The sequence below is a fragment of the Carcharodon carcharias genome, chromosome 26, assembly GCF_017639515.1.
Source record: "Carcharodon carcharias isolate sCarCar2 chromosome 26, sCarCar2.pri, whole genome shotgun sequence".
NCBI classification, from domain to species: domain Eukaryota; kingdom Metazoa; phylum Chordata; class Chondrichthyes; order Lamniformes; family Lamnidae; genus Carcharodon; species Carcharodon carcharias.
The window spans coordinates 27,707,765-27,724,407 of NC_054492.1; the positions used below are offsets into that span (position 1 = coordinate 27,707,765).

The following is a 16,643-nucleotide window of genomic DNA, read 5'->3' on the forward strand; positions in this document are numbered from 1 at the left end:
CCTGTAATTTATCTCTTGTGAGGGTAAAACTTGATTAATTTCTACAGCACACTAAAGTGTTAACCCATTCTCTCTGAACACTGTGCCTCTCAGTTGCATGGTGAAGCAGACTAATGTCTCCTTCACTAAACCATCAAAATGACAAATAAAAAACTGCACAATAAAATGATAAAACTGGAAACATTTAAAATAACCTAACAATTAAAATGGAAAGCATTTGCAAGAGCTGAGGTTTAATTTTCACCAGGAAAAATGTCAGATTCATTTCCTCCAGAATAATGTTAGTCTGAATTTAAACCAGTAGAAAGAAAACCTTGAACTCTCCCTGTGTGACTGACTCTGGAACATCTTCCAATAGGGTATGGAAAGAGGAATATTAATTTTATAATGATTGTAAATTTATAATCACATACAAACTTGTTCGCAGCAAAAGTTTTCAAAGCTTCTGATTGTTGTTGTGGATGTGTTTTGGAAGTCAACTTGTTTTTTTTTTCACCCATTTTTTGAAAGCTAGGCAAGTCAGCTTTCTTGCCTGGAGCTCTGCAGACCGGCTGCGGGTAGGAACCAAAAGCCCGGGCGGAACCGCCGCGCGAAGCAGCCGCAGCCGTTGGGAGGGAGCGCGCGGTTGCGCGCACGCGCGGAGGGGATGACGGTGCCATGGTAACGGGGGCGGCCAAGGCCCCGGGAAGAAGCTGCTGGCGGTTTGTAGGCCTCCCACGTCGGGGAATGTCGCCACCACCGGGTGAGGTAAATGCCACTGGAAACCTATTGGGAATCCGTCAATTACTACATTAACGATCCATTAATACTGGGGATCTATTAATTAACACAGGGATCTGTCAACACTAGGGTTCCATTAATACAATGGGACCATCTATTAATAAAGGAATCCATCAGTACTAGAGATAATCAATACAGGGACCCATTTATCAATAAATTAAGGATCCATTAATATTGGGGAAACATTAATCCAAATTGGGATCCATTAATCAGTGCAGGGATCCCTTAATACTAGGGATCCATCCATCAATCAATACAGGAGTCCATTAATCAATACATTAAAGATTCATTACTACTGGGGATCCATTATTTAATATTGGGATCTATTAATCAGCGTGGGAATCCATTACAATCCATTGATCAATACAGGAATCTGTTAACACTAGGGATCGATTAATACAATGGGTCCATCAATCAGTAATGGAATCCAGCAACACTAGGGATCTCTCAGGCAATACAGGGACCCATAAACAATAGGGATCTATCAATCAATACCAGGGCTTATCAGTACCAGGAATCCATCCGGACAGGAGATCCATCAGTACCAAGGGTTAATCCATACTGGGGATTAATCTGATGGAGGCACTTTTTAAACAGCTAGAGAGAGACTATTTTTAATGGCAGAGAGGTTGATAACCAGAGGATGCTGATGTGGGCTGTTTGGCAAAAGAACCAGAGGTGATATGAGGAGGAATTTTATCTTACGCTGTGAATTACTATGATCCAGAATGTATTGCTTGGAAGGGTGGTTAAAGCAGATTGAATGGTAAATTTCAAGGTTAAATTGGATGGTTGCTTGGTGGGATGGGTGAGGGTGGTGATTTGCAGCGCATGGGGAAAGAGTAATGAAATGGGACTAATTGATAGTTTTTTTGAAGGAGCTGGCATGGATGAAATGGGCCTAATGGCCCCCTCCTGTGTTGTATTAGTCTATGATATAGCATCTTTCACCAATGTTCCAAAACTCTTCACTGCCAATTTTTGAAATGATTGCTGCTACTATCTTGGCAAACTTGAAAGCCAAAAATACATAACAGAGCAAGACTCCACTAACTCCAACTTGATAAATTACCAGTGAAAACTATTTATGGCAGTGTGTGATGAAGCATTAATATTGGCTGGGACACGTGGGAACATCTCCTTTGCTGTTATTAAAATTAGTGCTGTGAGATCTTTTAAGTCCCACCCCAAGAGGGAACACATGGCCTCACTTTAACGTTTATCTGAAAAACAGCACCTCTGACACCGCAACACTCCCTCAGTACTACATTGGAGTGTCAGCCTAGACACTGGTGTGGGGCTTTAATTAAAAACTGCCTCGTTTTAAAATGCAAAATATGTTAAAACATATTTATTCAAGTATCTGTATATCACTGTTTCTCCAACTTTCTCTTATTGACTTACTTTGGCCACTGTTTTCTCTCCAGAATGTTGTTCAAGAGGGTTATTCTTATAGATTGTGAGTGTTGACCCTGGAAAGCTTCATAGATGAGTCCTAGACGCCCTTTCCAAACACGGTTACAAATCGGGATCACTGGCTAATTCCTTTCATCCAGCCCATGAGCTCCATTTGTCCTCACAGTGAGCTCCACATGAAGCCATTGCTGGACCCTTTGCTCTAACCCTTTGGAGCAGGAACCGGGATCTGCAGTCCACAACCAGCACATGATTGGATAATGTGTTTTGGGTCAGACAGATTCATGAGTAAATCTAATATACTTAATCTCTTATTTCTAATAAGCAATTCCTTACTTATTGGAGAAACTTGTTTGTTGTGAATGATGTCAAGGTTTAACAGTGCTATTTCTGTTATTTGATTGAACTGTAATATTGGTAATGTGAAATTTTCATACTATGTCCACTAAAAATGAAAAAGGGAAAATGTGTCTTTCCAAGTCTAAAAGCTATAATACTGTCATCAGTGGCGGTAACAGTTTCATGTGATTTGATTAAAACTGTTGAACGAGATGCAGGGTGGCTTGAGTGTGATTTTTAAAAATGCTTGTTCAAATCATTATACTAAATAAGCTCAGTGACAACACTGTTTAGTGCTAACACAGGATTCCATAACAAAAACAAAAACAGGATTACCTGGAAAAACTCAGCAGGTCTGGCAGCATCGGCGGAGAAGAAAAGAGTTGACGTTTCGAATCCTCATGACCCTTCGACAGAACTTGAGTTCGAGTCCAAGAAAGAGTTGAAATATAAGCTGGTTTAAGGTGTGTGTGTGTGGGGGGGCGGAGAGAGAGAGAGAGAAGTGGAGTGGGGGTGTGGTTGTAGGGACAAACAAGCAGTGATAGAAGCAGATCATCAAAAGATGTCAACAACAATAGTACAAAAGAACACATAGGTGTTAAAGTTGGTGATATTATCTAAACGAATGTGCTAATTAAGAATGGATGGTAGGGCACTCAAGGTATAGCTCTAGTGGGGGTGGGGAGAGCATAAAAGATTTTTAAAAAATTTAAAAAAAAAAAAATGGAAATAGGTGGGAAAAGGAAAATCTTTATAATTTATTGGAAAAAAAAGGAAAGGGGAAACAGAAAGGGGGTGGGGATGGGGGAGGGAGCTCACGACCTAAAGTTGTTGAATTCAATATTCAGTCCGGAAGGCTGTAAAGTGCCCAGTCGGAAGATGAGGTGTTGTTCCTCCAGTTTGCGTTGGGCTTCACTGGAACAATGCAGCAAGCCAAGGACAGACATGTGGGCAAGAGAGCAGGATGGAGTGTTAAAATGGCATGCGGCAGGGAGGTTTGGGTCATTCTTGCGGTCAGACCGCAGGTGTTCTGCAAAGCGGTCGCCCAGTTTACGTTTGGTCCCACATTGGGAGCAACGAATGCAGTAGACTAAGTTGGGGGAAATGCAAGTGAAATGCTGCTTCACTTGAAAGGAGTGTTTGGGTCCTTGGACGGTGAGGAGAGAGGAAGTGAAGGGGCAGGTGTTGCATCTTTTGCGTGGGCATGGGGTGGTGCCATAGGAGGGGGTTGAGGAGTAGGAGGTGATGGAGGAGTGGACCAGGGTGTCCCGGAGGGAGTGATCCCTACGGAATGCCGATGGGGGGGGTGAAGGGAAGATGTGTTTGGTAGTGGCATCATGCTGGAGTTGGCGGAAATGGCGGAGGATGATCCTTTGAATGCGGAGGCTGGTGGGGTGATAAGTGAGGACAAGGGGGACCCTATCATGTTTCTGGGAGGGAGGAGAAGGCGTGAGGGCGGATGCGCGGGAGATGGGCCGGACATGGTTTTGGGCCCTGCCAACGACCGTGGGTGGAAAACCTCGGTTGAGGAAGAAGGAGGACATGTCAGGGGAACTGTTTTTGAAGGTAGCATCATCGGAACAGATGCGACGGAGGCGAAGGAACTGAGAGGATGGGATGGAGTCCTTACAGGAAGCGGGGTGTGAGGAGCTGTAATCGAGATAGCTGTGGGAGTCGGTGGGTTTGTAATGGATATTGGTGGACAGTCTATCACCAGAGATTGAGACAGAGAGGTCAAGGAAGGGAAGGGAAGTGTCAGAGATGGACCACGTGAAAATGATGGAGGGGTGGAGATTGGAAGCAAAATTAATAAATTTTTCCAAGTCCCGACGAGAGCATGAAGCGGCACCGAAGTAATCATCGATGTACCGGAGAAAGAGTTGTGGAAGGGGGCCGGAGTAGGACTGGAACAAGGAATGTTCCACATACCCCATAAAGAGACAGGCATAGCTGGGGCCCATGCGGGTACCCATAGCCACACCTTTTATTTGGAGGAAGTGAGAGGAGTTGAAGGAGAAATTGTTCAGCATGAGAACAAGTTCAGCCAGACGGAGGAGAGTAGTGGTGGATGGGGATTGTTGGGGCCTCTGTTCGAGGAAGAAGCTAAGGGCCCTCAGACCATCCTGGTGGGGGATGGAGGTGTAGAGGGATTGGACGTCCATGGTGAAGAGGAAGCGTTTGGGGCCAGGGAACTGGAAATTGTTGATGTGACGTAAGGTGTCAGAGGAATCACAGATGTAGGTGGGAAGGGACTGGACAAGGGGAGAGAGAAGGGAGTCAAGATAACGAGAAATGAGTTCTGTGGGGCAGGAGCAAGCTGAGACGATCGGTCTACCGGGGCAGTTCTGTTTGTGGATTTTGGGTAGGAGATAGAAGCGGGCCGTCCGAGGTTGGGCAACTATCAGGTTGGAAGCTGTGGGAAGTAGATCCCCAGAGGAGATGAGGTCAGTGACAGTCCTGGAAACAATGGCTTGATGTTCAGTGGTGGGGTCATGGTCCAGGGAGAGGTAGGAGGAAGTGTCTGCGAGTTGACGCTCAGCCTCCGCGAGGGAGAGGTCAGTGCGCCAGACAACAACAGCACCACCCTTGTCAGCGGGTTTGATGACAATGTCAGGGTTGGACCTGAGAGAATGGAGTGCAGTAAGTTCAGAGAGAGACAGGTTAGAATGGGTGAGAGGAGCAGAGAAATTGAGACGACTAATGTCGCACCGACAGTTCTCAATGAAAAGATCAAGAGAAGGTAGTAATCCAGAGGGAGGGGTCCAGGTGGAGGGAGAATATTGGAGATGGGTAAAAGGATCCGTTGAACTGGGAGAGGACTCCTGCCCAAAGAAGTGAGCCCGGAGACGAAGACGGCGGAAGAAGAGTTCAGCATCATGCTGAGCCCGAAATTCATTGAGGTGAGGGCGTAAGGGTATGAAACTAAGTCCTTTGCTGAGCACTGAACGTTCAGCATCGGAGAGGGGAAGGTCGGGGGGTATAGTGAATACACAGCTGGGGTTGGGATTGGAAGATGGGGTGGGGACGGAGGGACAGCCAGGGGTGGAGGGTCCTAGATGGGTGTTGGTGTCGATGAGTTGTTGGAGCTTGCGTTCCTTAGCACTTGAGAGAAAGAGAAAAAGTTTCTTGTTGAGGCGTCGGATGAGCCGAAGGATAAAATGAAACTGGGGGCACGCGCAGCTTTGAAAAAGGGTACGGTGGTGCTGCTGGAGGGAGAGGTCGAGTGTGTTCATATGGCGGCGCATGGCACTGAGTGTGGATTTCAGAATGTGACGGGAACAGCAGTCCGAGAAACGTTTTATGTCCCGGAGATACCTGTAATCCTGGGTGGGTTCGAAACATGAGGGGTGGAATTTCAGTTGAAATCCACGTGGGGTAAGTCGGAGATGGCAACAGTCACTGAGAAAGAAGATATGGCTGTGAAAGCGGGTTTTAGTAAACACCTTGTCAAACACCAGGAGGGAAATGGAAAGCAAGGAAGGTGAGCAGGGCAAAAGAGAGGAACGGAAATCTTGTCGCAGCAAAGAACAGAACTTCTTCAAGGAGGTAGGCATTTCTTGAAGAGCAGTGGCAGTCAATTAAACACAGAGATAAAAACAAAAAAATTGCGGAGGATTCCATCTCTGGTGAATCACTGAAGTTGCAGAAATGCACAACTTATCAAAAGGCTTCCTCTGATGGTCTATTGTCAGCAACTGGAACAAACTGCTAATAGTTAACGTGGATTTTCTGCAGAAAAATTAATCTCTGTGCCCTTTGGTTTTGCACTTAATCTCAAGACTTCATTACTTTCTGGCATTTTCTTGTGTAGAATTTGTATTCAAAAAGACAATTCTCTGTGGTTAATATACTTAGTTTGATTTGTCTTTTTACAGCCATGGCTATGGTAATGAAGAGGATTCATGGTGCCCTACTTAAAATAATCTTTTATTCCTTTGGGTCCAATATTGTAAAGCCCAAAGCATCTGATGTCCTAACACAACATTTACTTCAGAGAAAGCTCCCCCATTGGACATCGTACTTCGTTAAATACAGCTCCGTGGAAAATGACCAGTTTGGACTCTCCCATTTTAATTGGAATGTCAAAGGGATCAATTACCACATTCTCAGGACAGGCTGCTTCCCGTACATCAAGTACCACTGCTCCATGGCACCCAGTTGCAACCTGGAACCAGAGAACAGGTTCTTCACTGCACTGAAAGTTATTAACCTGGGTGAGTTCTTTTCAGGATTGAAAATGAATGTGGCAGTTAATGATGTAAAAATGGTTTATAAAGTCAGAAGCAACTTGTGTTTGCATAGAGTTCTTCAATTTTAAAAAATGTCTAGACACTATACAGAGAAGATGAAAACTAGCTACTGAGAGAAAATTAGGGGTTTGGATGAGCAAAGTTTTGAGAAGGAATTTGAAAGCAGAAAGGAGGTGTGGGTAAGGCAGAGGCTTTTAGGGAGAGAGTTTCAGTGAGTAGGGTGCACAATGGCTAACAGATTGGCCATCAGCAATGTAACGTAGAGAATGGGAACAGAAGCACTAAACAGGACAATGGTGCCGGAGGAGTGAAGGTTCCCAGCAGAAACAGGAAGATGAATGAAGTGCAACGGGGTGAAGAATTATAGAGGTATTTGAAGGACAGGCATTGGAAATAGATACAAAAAGATACATGGAGCCATTGGACTCAGAATGATATAAGTACGGTGCTTTGATGAAAGTAAGGACAAACAGAGTAGCATTCTGAAATAAGTTGTATTCTATGAGTGGAGGTGGGTGGCCAGCAAGGAGAGTACTGGAGATGCTGAGGCTTCAGAAAGAAGTAAAAAAATTGAGCTTTACTGTAAAGAGTGCAGCTTATACATTGGTGAACCAACTGTACAAAGTAACCCATTTGATTATTTCCCCCTCTTCCTGAAACTATCCAGGTATTCCCTGTTTAGCTTATGGGATCAGTGCATGGTTCCTTATCAGAGTCACTGAGATTGTTCACACCAGTTCTGGTCCAGTGAACATCTACTTTCTCTACCAGGAAGATGAAGGAGCAATTCACTAAATATCATACTGCCAGCAACTGATCTTGAGTTCACAAAGGAGGAGACTTATGAGTTAGTATGATAACTGAAAAATAAAGTATTTATCTGTAAGATTTAAATAAAATGTAGCCACCAGATTTTTATTTTGTAAAAGTTTAAAGACTACTGTGTCATTTGTTAGACTCCTTCAGTTTTGTAAGATATATCACTACTGTTGTACAGCATGACCTTTCAAACAAAATATCATTTATATGATCCTAGATTGTTTAGGAGAGCAGACCTTCTTTAGGTGAGCATTTTACTGGATGTAGAGTTGAATTCTTTTTCACACCTGGTACTTGTATTGCAAACTTGTATTTGATGCAGAGTGAAATTCCTTTGTCAAAACAATAGTCCTTCAAACCAGCCATCCTTGTGAGTGAGATTGCTAGTTTTTTGTAAGAAAAGAAAATGTTGGAATTGCTCGGCAGGTCAGGCCAGTATTTGTGGAGAGAGAAAAACAGAGTTAATGTTTCAAAGGTCAATGACCTGAAGCTGTTTCTCTCTCCACAGATGCTGCTTGATCTTCTCAGTATTTCCAGCATTTTCTGTTTTTATTTCAGATTTCCAGCATTCACAGTATTTTGCTTTTGCCATTGTTAAATTTTTGTGATAAGCTGTAGACAGTTTTATGTTGGAGGCTGCACACACAGAAAATTATCCCTGTATAATGCTGTTCACTGGTTCACATTGTAAGCAATTCTTTCTCTCATTATCATTAAACTTTACTTTGGTTTGAAATATTTCACATTAATCCCAAATTTTCATAATCCTATTCTATCAGCCAGCAGTAAAGTAAGGTTAACAGTGGGACATGGGTTCCATTCCTCCATTTGCTGGCTTCGTTAATTTATTTTTAAATGTTCTCATGATATACGAGTTGCTAGCATTTATTGTCCGTTTCCAATTGCCCTTGAAGGTGATGATGGACCTTCTTGAACCATTGTAGTTCGTCTGGTTATGCCACTCCCACAATGATGGTAGGCAGAGAGTTCCAGGATTTTGACCCAGTAACAATGAAGCTTAAGCCACGCTGATGAGGAGGTCACTAAGCACAGGGCAGGTTCCTTCTCACTGACAGGCCAGAAAAAGCAGAAGGGAAGTCCCCCCAGTAGTATGCCTAAGGCGAGCAGATGCCAAGGAGATTTGTGACCCAAAGAGATTGGAAGGGTTTACACAAATAAGAGGAGTTTAAGTAAACACTATCTAGGGATCAGTCTCAGTTGCAATGCCCACATAATTGAACGTGTGACAAGAATTGCTCTCCAGGCCCACACTGGACTGAGGAATTGTTTTGCGAGTATCCCAGCATAGAATCAGCATGTTCAGGAGAACAGGAAGGCAAAAAATTTAATTATTTCAAGAAAAGACCAATCATTTCCTTTTTAAATGAGTATGAGACTATTTTGTTTATCATATGGCAGTTTCTTCAGCATGTTTATTGTCTAGAGAGAGAATCTCTGCACAAATTTCTTGTCTGACCCTTTTTTTTCAAAACTTCTTGATTTATGTTCTGCATCCATTGTGAAGAGCGTCTTAATCTTCATTTAAATTGACAAATTACAATGGAAGTAAAAACTATGTTGCTACAAAGCACAGGTACTAAAGTAGATGCTTGACTGTCATCACTCCATGGTTAAATAGCCTGTCAAATGTCACTAGTTATCTTCATAGATGAAGAATGACTTCATAGGCAACATATTAAACAACAACCCAAAACTTTTGCCTTTAGTGTAAAAAAGATGTCCTAGGGCAGGACAAATAAGGAATAAAACAGACATTAAGCCATAGAAGCAAAGATTAGGAGGGGAAGTCAAATAGGTGACATTTAAGGGAGGTCTTAAAGAAAGAGATGGGGCAGAGAAGCAGAGGGGTTTGGAAAGGGAAAAAATTTGACACCCCCAAAAAAAATCTGCCTGCCTAAAATCCTGTAAACCTTTTCTCCTGTTTAGTTGAGAAGACATTTTAGTTATAAAAACAAAAAACTGCGGATGCTGGAAATCCAAAACAAAAACAGAAATATCTGGAAAAACTCAGCAGGTCTGGCAGCATCGGCGGAGAAGAACAAAGTTGACGTTTCGAGTCCTCATGACCCTTCAACAGAAAGCATATCTTCACGTACACTTTTTTTTCCTTTGGGGAATAGTGGGTAGGTGGTGGAAGGATTCCCAGGCTAACTATCAGCCTGTTGAACCACGTCATGGATGATCCTGTGGGCAACAAGTTCTGGCATAGAACTTGAACCCAGAGCTAAGGATGCTACATTGTGCCACAAGACCTCCTGTTTGAGCCCTTAAGTCACTAGGGTTGACATCTCACAAATCATGTGTTGCAAGTCAGAAAAAAAGCACTAATGATTAGAATATAAAATGTTGAGTGTATATTGATTCTCATTCAGGAACATATCTGATGCTGTTAGATTAACAAACAGATTTAGAAAATTGTAAGAATTCTACTTTGCTTAAGATGATTGAAGTTTTACATGAATCCTTGTTATTAAAAAATACAGAGACGAATTTGCACAAGCAAGTGGTATTTGTATGAGAAAAGCCTCAGTTGCAATTTCTGCTCTTTTATTTTAGACCAGTTAAATTATACTTTGCATCAAGGCTAAAGGCTAATCAGTTTCAGCTTCATGTTGACTTGAACTGTATAGTGTAATTTGGAATTGAAAACTCCAATTAAAATTTGACTGAGATCATCTTCAGGATATAATCTCACATTGATTGTGTTTAGCACCTGCTGCTGTATTACTATTATGAAAGAAAACATTCAGCTTCCCACAGACTTCTGAAGCTTCATTCTTATTCTTTACAATGTCAGTGGAGACTCAATAGCACTCAGCTCTATTTTTCAAGGGCAGAAGCAATGCAGAGCCAACAGTATAACTTAGATTTGCAAGTTGCACATTGCTTCCAGCAGCTCGAATTACCTGTACTAATATAAATTCTCACCAAGATTGCTACAATATTTTCACAATTATTTTTAGAACTGTTTTATTCTAGTATAAATAGCTAGGTGTGAAATTCTTTAGGGAATGTTGGAGTAATGATTTCAAAAGCTTATAAAGTTTATTTTACATTCCATCCACCTGCAAAAATGTGAGCTGAGTTCAGTTGGAAGCACAGTTGACTCAGTTTCAGAAGCTTTGTAGGTTCATAACTTGACCACATGATCTAAGCTGATAGTTCAGGAAGTATTGAGGTTATGTTCTTTGGCTGAGATAACTGAGGCTCCATCTGCTTGTTACTGATTCCGTGGCAGTTCATAAAAAAGCAGATACTCCTGGTGTTCTGGCCAGTATTCCTCCCTCAACTAACACCACCAAACATAATGGTCATTCATCTTATTTGTGTGTGTGGAATATAACTGCACAAAATTGATGGCCGTGTTAATCTACACAGCAGCCTACGTCCTCAATGCATTCTTCTACAGTGGTTGAGACCTAGACAATATAATGCTAGGCTGGAGAAAAAGCTAAAGAGTTTCCACCTTCGCTGTCTCAAATACATCCTCGGCATCTCTTGGCAGGACAAGGTCACCAACTTAGTGGTTATGGAGAGTTCTCTCCCCCTGCCCCCCGTATCTCTCTCTCTCCCCTTCCCCTGTATCTCTCTCACCACCTCCCACCCCCCCCCACAGATCTCCCTCCCCCCCGCATCTCTCTCTCCACTCTCCCCATCCACCCCCTGTATCTCTCGCCCCCCATATCGATCTTTCCCCCCCTCACTTCCCAGTATCTCCCTCTCTCTCCCCCCTCCCCCCAGTATCTCTCTCTCTCTCCCCTTCCCCTGTATCTCACCACCCCGCCCCCCCACGGATCTCCCTCTCCCCCCCCGTATCTCTCTCCCCCCTCCCCATCCCCCCCCACGTATCTCTCGCCCCCCAGATCGATCTTACCCCCCCCTCACCTCCCAGTATCTCCTTCTCTCTCTCCCTCCTCCCCCCAGTATCTCTCTCTCCCCCTGCCCCCCCGTATCTCTCTCTCTCCCCTTCCCATGTATCTCTCTCTCTCCCCCTGCCTCTATATCTCTTTCTTCCCCCCCCATATCTCTCTCCCCCTTCCCCCATATCTCTCCCCACTCTCATCCCCACCCCTGTATCTCTCTCTCCCCCCTCCCCCCCGGTATCTCTCTCTCCCCCTCCCCCCGTATCTCTCTCTCCCCCCATATCTCTCTCTCTCCCCCCATGTATATCTCTCTCTCCCCTCCCCTCATTTCTCTCTCTCCCCCCCTCACCCCCGTATCTCTCTCCCTCCCCATATCTCTCTCTCTCCCCTCCCCCCGTATCTCTCTTCTCCCCCCTCCCCCCCGTATCTCTCTCTCCCCCTCCCCCCCATATCTCTCCCCACCTCCCCCCCATATCTCTTTCTCCCCCTCCTCTCCGCCCCCTCCACACTCAACATGGCAACTGGCCGGGTGTGGGGGGGGTTGCTGATCTCCCTGGTAACAGCCCCTGAGGGATGGTGGGATAGCTCCCATATAGTCATTATTAAGCCAACGACCTCTGCACTGGCTTGGCCACATTCATCAGATGGATGACAGCTTATATCCAAAAACGTCTATGGTGAATTGGCCACTGGATCACGACCCTTTGGGCGCCCATACCTCCACCACAAGGCCACCTGCAAGTGAGATATGAAGATGCCTGACACTGATAACTGGGAGGCAGTCACTGACAACTGTGACCTCCGAAGGCTGACTGTTTGGAAGGGCATTGGAAGAGTCAAGCAGAAACAAAAAGTTCAGTCGACTGAGAAAAGGACCCAAAGAAAACAAAATCAGCAAATCATGCACCTTCTCAGCCCACTGTGTTCCTCTGCAGCAAATGCAGAGACTGCCATGCTGAAGTGCGGCTCCTGAGCCTCACCAGGCGATGCTTAATATAGAATTGGCACAAAATATCAGCTTATGAGACAGCAGCATGTCATCAACAGTGACTGCACTTCAATGTATTTTGTTGCACATGATGCACAAGAGTTTGTTAGAATCTCTTTTAAGTGTTGGAAATAAAAATAACATGGTTTAACAACAACAAATTATATCTTATACCACCTTTAATGTATAAAACATCCCAAGGTGCTTCACAAGTGCATTATAGAGCAAAATATGACACTGAACCACATGAGGTGTTAGATCAGATGAGCAAAAGCTTAGCCAAAGAGGTTTTAAGGAGTGCCTTAATGGAGGAAAGCAAGGTGGAGAGGTGTAGGCAGGGAATTTCAGAGCTTAGGGCCCAGACAACCAAAGGCACAGTCACCAGTGGTGGAGCAATTAAAATCAGAGATGCTCAAGATGCCAGACTTAGATGAGTACAGGTATTTTGGCGCGTTGGGAGAGATTATAGAGATAGGGAGAGGCACAGCCATGGAGGAATTTGAAAACAAGAATAACAATTTTGAAATCAAGATGTCGCATTACCAGGAGCCAATATAGGTCAACGAGCATAGAGGTGATGGGTGAATGGGACTTGGCACATGTTAAGAAACGGGCAGCAGAGTTTTAGACAACCTCAAGTTTATGGAGGAAAGAATGTGGGAGACAGCTAGGACTGTATTGCAATAGTCAAGTCTAGAGGTAATGAAAACATGAATGAAGGTTTCAGCAGTCGATGAGCTTAGACAGTGGTGAAGTTTGGCAATGTTACACAGGTGGAAATAGGTGGGCTTAGAGATGGCATGAATATGTGGTTGAAAGCTCATCTTGGAATTAAACATGACACCAAGGTTGCAAATAGACTGGCTTCATCTCAGATTGTTGCCAGGGAAAAGGATGGAGTCAGTAGTTAGGGAATAGAATATGTAGCAAGGGACAAAAACAATGGCCCCAGTCCTCCCAATATTTAATTGGAGGAAATTTCTGCTCATGCAGTGCTGGATGTTGGATGAGTAGTCTGATAGTTTAGCAATGGAGGAGTTTAGAGAGATAGTGGTGAGGTAGAGCTGATGTCAGCGTACATGTGAAAACAAATGTTGTGCTTTCAGATAATGTCGCTGAGGGGCATCATGTAGATGAGAAACGGGGGGGCCAAGGATAGATCCTTGGGAGAAACAGAGGTAAAGGTGTGAGACCAGGAAGAGAAACTACTGAAAGTGATACTTTAGATACAATTAGACAAGATTGGGACCAGATGAGAGCAGGTCCTACCCAGCAGAACAACAATAGAGAAGCAATGTAATGTTTTTAAAATGACATCTTCTGTAAAGATGTGTTAACTAATAGCCCTAGCGGACAGTTGAATCACTACATTCATTTTAGAGTACAATAATGTTCATTCATTGGCATTTAGCCCTGTCAGTGGCTCTAGCTGAGGGTTCCCATCTTGAGCACAAGCTGATAAAATGTTTTTTAATTACCAGACAGTGAATGTAACATTTCACTGAGAGGCTGAACCTCTCGTCAGCTTGCTTGTTTGATTTCTGATAATGTGCATTGCTGACTTTGCTTACCTGTTATTCAATAAAGACAGACAATAGAGCCTCCTGACTGCACAGTGATGGGCAGTCTCCTTTGAGAATAGACCTGACAAACTACCATATTGATTTAAGCAATTCTCTGCTGCTTGCAGCACTAAAAACCAAGCTTGATTTTTTGCCTAACACTTCCACTGTGTAACAATTAAGCAACTGAAATAATTTCTTGTATTACATGAAAGTCAATAGACCTTGCACACCCTTGATGTTGATCACTGTGAAGGATGGACTGGAGGCTGACGGAGGTCAGGGGTTGAAATATAATCATATCATTCAGGGGATTAGTATTGAGAGCCCCCTTCATTAAGGTTCACTTCTCATCTATTGTTGGATGTTTAGAAGAAAGAGTGGCAATGATAAAGAGGATTGTTTTAATGTGAGCAGAGCAGTCTCAGGTGGCCCTAGAAGTTAATTGCAGACAAGATTGTTTGCTTCCAATGCAAAATTGGAGGAAGGCAGAACAACATCACTAACTGGGACCTGACATTTAGGAAACAGAGATCTATACCTTGTCTAATGATATAGGTGATTTCCTAAAACTGACGTGCATTGCAATAGCAAATTATACATTTTATGCTTCCTTTTATATGTCAAGGTTTTATGCATTTTAATCCAGCAATTTTCTTTTGATTGCTCATTGCTTCTGATCAAGGTTCTGGCTTTTGCTGGGGTAATTCATACACTTAGTGCAAGTTTTTGGTGCAGATGCTCTTGCACTTGTAGATTGCCAGAGCAGCCATTTTTATGAGATGATGTTGGGGCGCTGTCAAACTGTGGGCTATCACAATTCAAAGCTAAATGTCAGCCATGGCTCAATGGGCAGCACTCTTGGCTCTCAGAAATTTGAGGGTTCATGTCCTGTGACAGGGACTTAAGCTCAACAATCTAGCACTGAGGGAGTGCTGCACTATCTGATGTGCTCTCTCAGGTCGACATAAAAGATTCCATAGCATAATTTTGAAGAGCAGGAGACCTCTTCCTGGTGTCCTGGCTGTTATTAACCCCCCAAAAGAAATTGTCTTGCCATTATCACATCACTGTTGGTAAGAGCTTGCTGTGCACAAATTGGGTACTGCTTCTCCTATGTTGCAACAGTGTCTACACTTCAAAAGTACTTTGTTGGCTGTATAGTGGTTAGGGATGTCTTGAAGTCATGAAAGGTGCTGTAGAAATTCAAGTTCTTGCTTATTTTTCATCCAGTGTCTATACACATAAAAACACTTTACAGCAAAGATTAGTGAATAGAAAATTGCACTGGAGCCACAGTTGATTTTCCCAAATGCAAGGATCCTGAGGCCAATTGTAGTACCTCAATAACTGCTCTGGTGGAAATTAAATAATGCCGTACAGACCATTAATCGAACTTGGGACCTACTGGTCTGTACAGCTTAGTACCGTATGGGCCAGACCTTTATCCATTTAAGTGCTGAGAGATGATCAGTGCTCACAGAATGATAACCCAGCACATCACAAGAGAAGAGAGAAATTGGTCAGTCTTAGGAAACCACCTGTTATAAACACTAACAGTTTGAGGTCTGCCCTGTTTAAGTCCATAAGAAATTCATTCTTTGGGCTGGATTTAATGTAGCCTTATGTGGTGGAAATTGTGGTGGCTGGGCCCACCTAACCATGGGACACGGCGGGAGACCCTCCCCAGATTAAATTGGAAGGCGGAAGGGGCTGAGTACAAACATGTTTTTCATCTGTTCCTATTCAGATGAAGTTACATTGTTTCATAGTTTGCCATTGTGAGATTTGAACTCTTGATCTTGGGGTTACAAGCCCAGTACCATAACCACTTGGCTATTTAGGCCAAGCTCTGGAAGGGGCTGAGGCAGGACTTCGGCTGCTGGGATATCAATTAGGCTCATTAATGAGCTAATTGACACCCATTTACCCTGAGGTCATCACAATTCAGTGGTGGCCCAGGCATTTAATGGGACACACAGCTTTTCCGCATCCTTGGAAGGCCACCTACTAGCGGCCTCCCGGGGGTGGGAGGGACCCTTATCATCAGGCTCTCTGTGCCTGATAAGGGACCTGGCATCAGGAAGTGGAAGGGGGTGCTGACAGACACCCATCTGTTCTTGCCTCTGAGCCCTCTGGCACTGCTGCCGCTGCCGCCGCCGCTGCCGCCGCCCCCCTGCATTCTGCCCTCACCTTTGTTCTAGGGTCCCACAAAGTTCCTGGACCTCTGGTGGATGTAGTGTCACCAGCAGCCGCCACTCCCACTGATCATTTAAACTGGGTACAGCAGTGCAAGGAGCAGGTAGTCTAGACAGAATGTTCCCATAGATCTGGACCAGAAACGACATCAATTGTTCATATCTATGAACATTTGATGACTCTTATTCTTCTTTAATATCAGTGAGGGAAATATGCATTTCCACAGAACAGTTAAGGGAAGTGACATTTCCGGGTTTGTTATTCATGAAATATGGGAAAACATGCAGCTTACCAAGATGATAGAAATAATTAGGAATGATTATGGTGCCATTAAGTGCTTATGAGCTTGTTCTCGGCCTTGATTTTTAAATTCTCAACTTGGTTTTCAAATAATTCCAAGGCCTTT

The 16,643-nt window shown here is 43.8% G+C and overlaps 1 protein-coding gene across 1 annotated transcript; it reads left to right on the top strand.

Annotated features, from left to right (window-relative positions):
- The first annotated feature begins 608 nt into the window (after positions 1–608).
- c26h15orf61 (chromosome 26 C15orf61 homolog) lies at positions 609–10,301 on the top strand. Its single transcript, XM_041174741.1, has 3 exons — positions 609–747; positions 6,411–6,749; positions 7,453–10,301. The coding sequence occupies exons 2-3, from the start codon at positions 6,413–6,415 to the stop codon at positions 7,578–7,580; spliced, it is 465 nt and encodes a 154-aa protein (XP_041030675.1). The 5' UTR covers positions 609–747; positions 6,411–6,412; the 3' UTR covers positions 7,581–10,301.
- Positions 10,302–16,643: the final 6,342 nt, after the last annotated feature.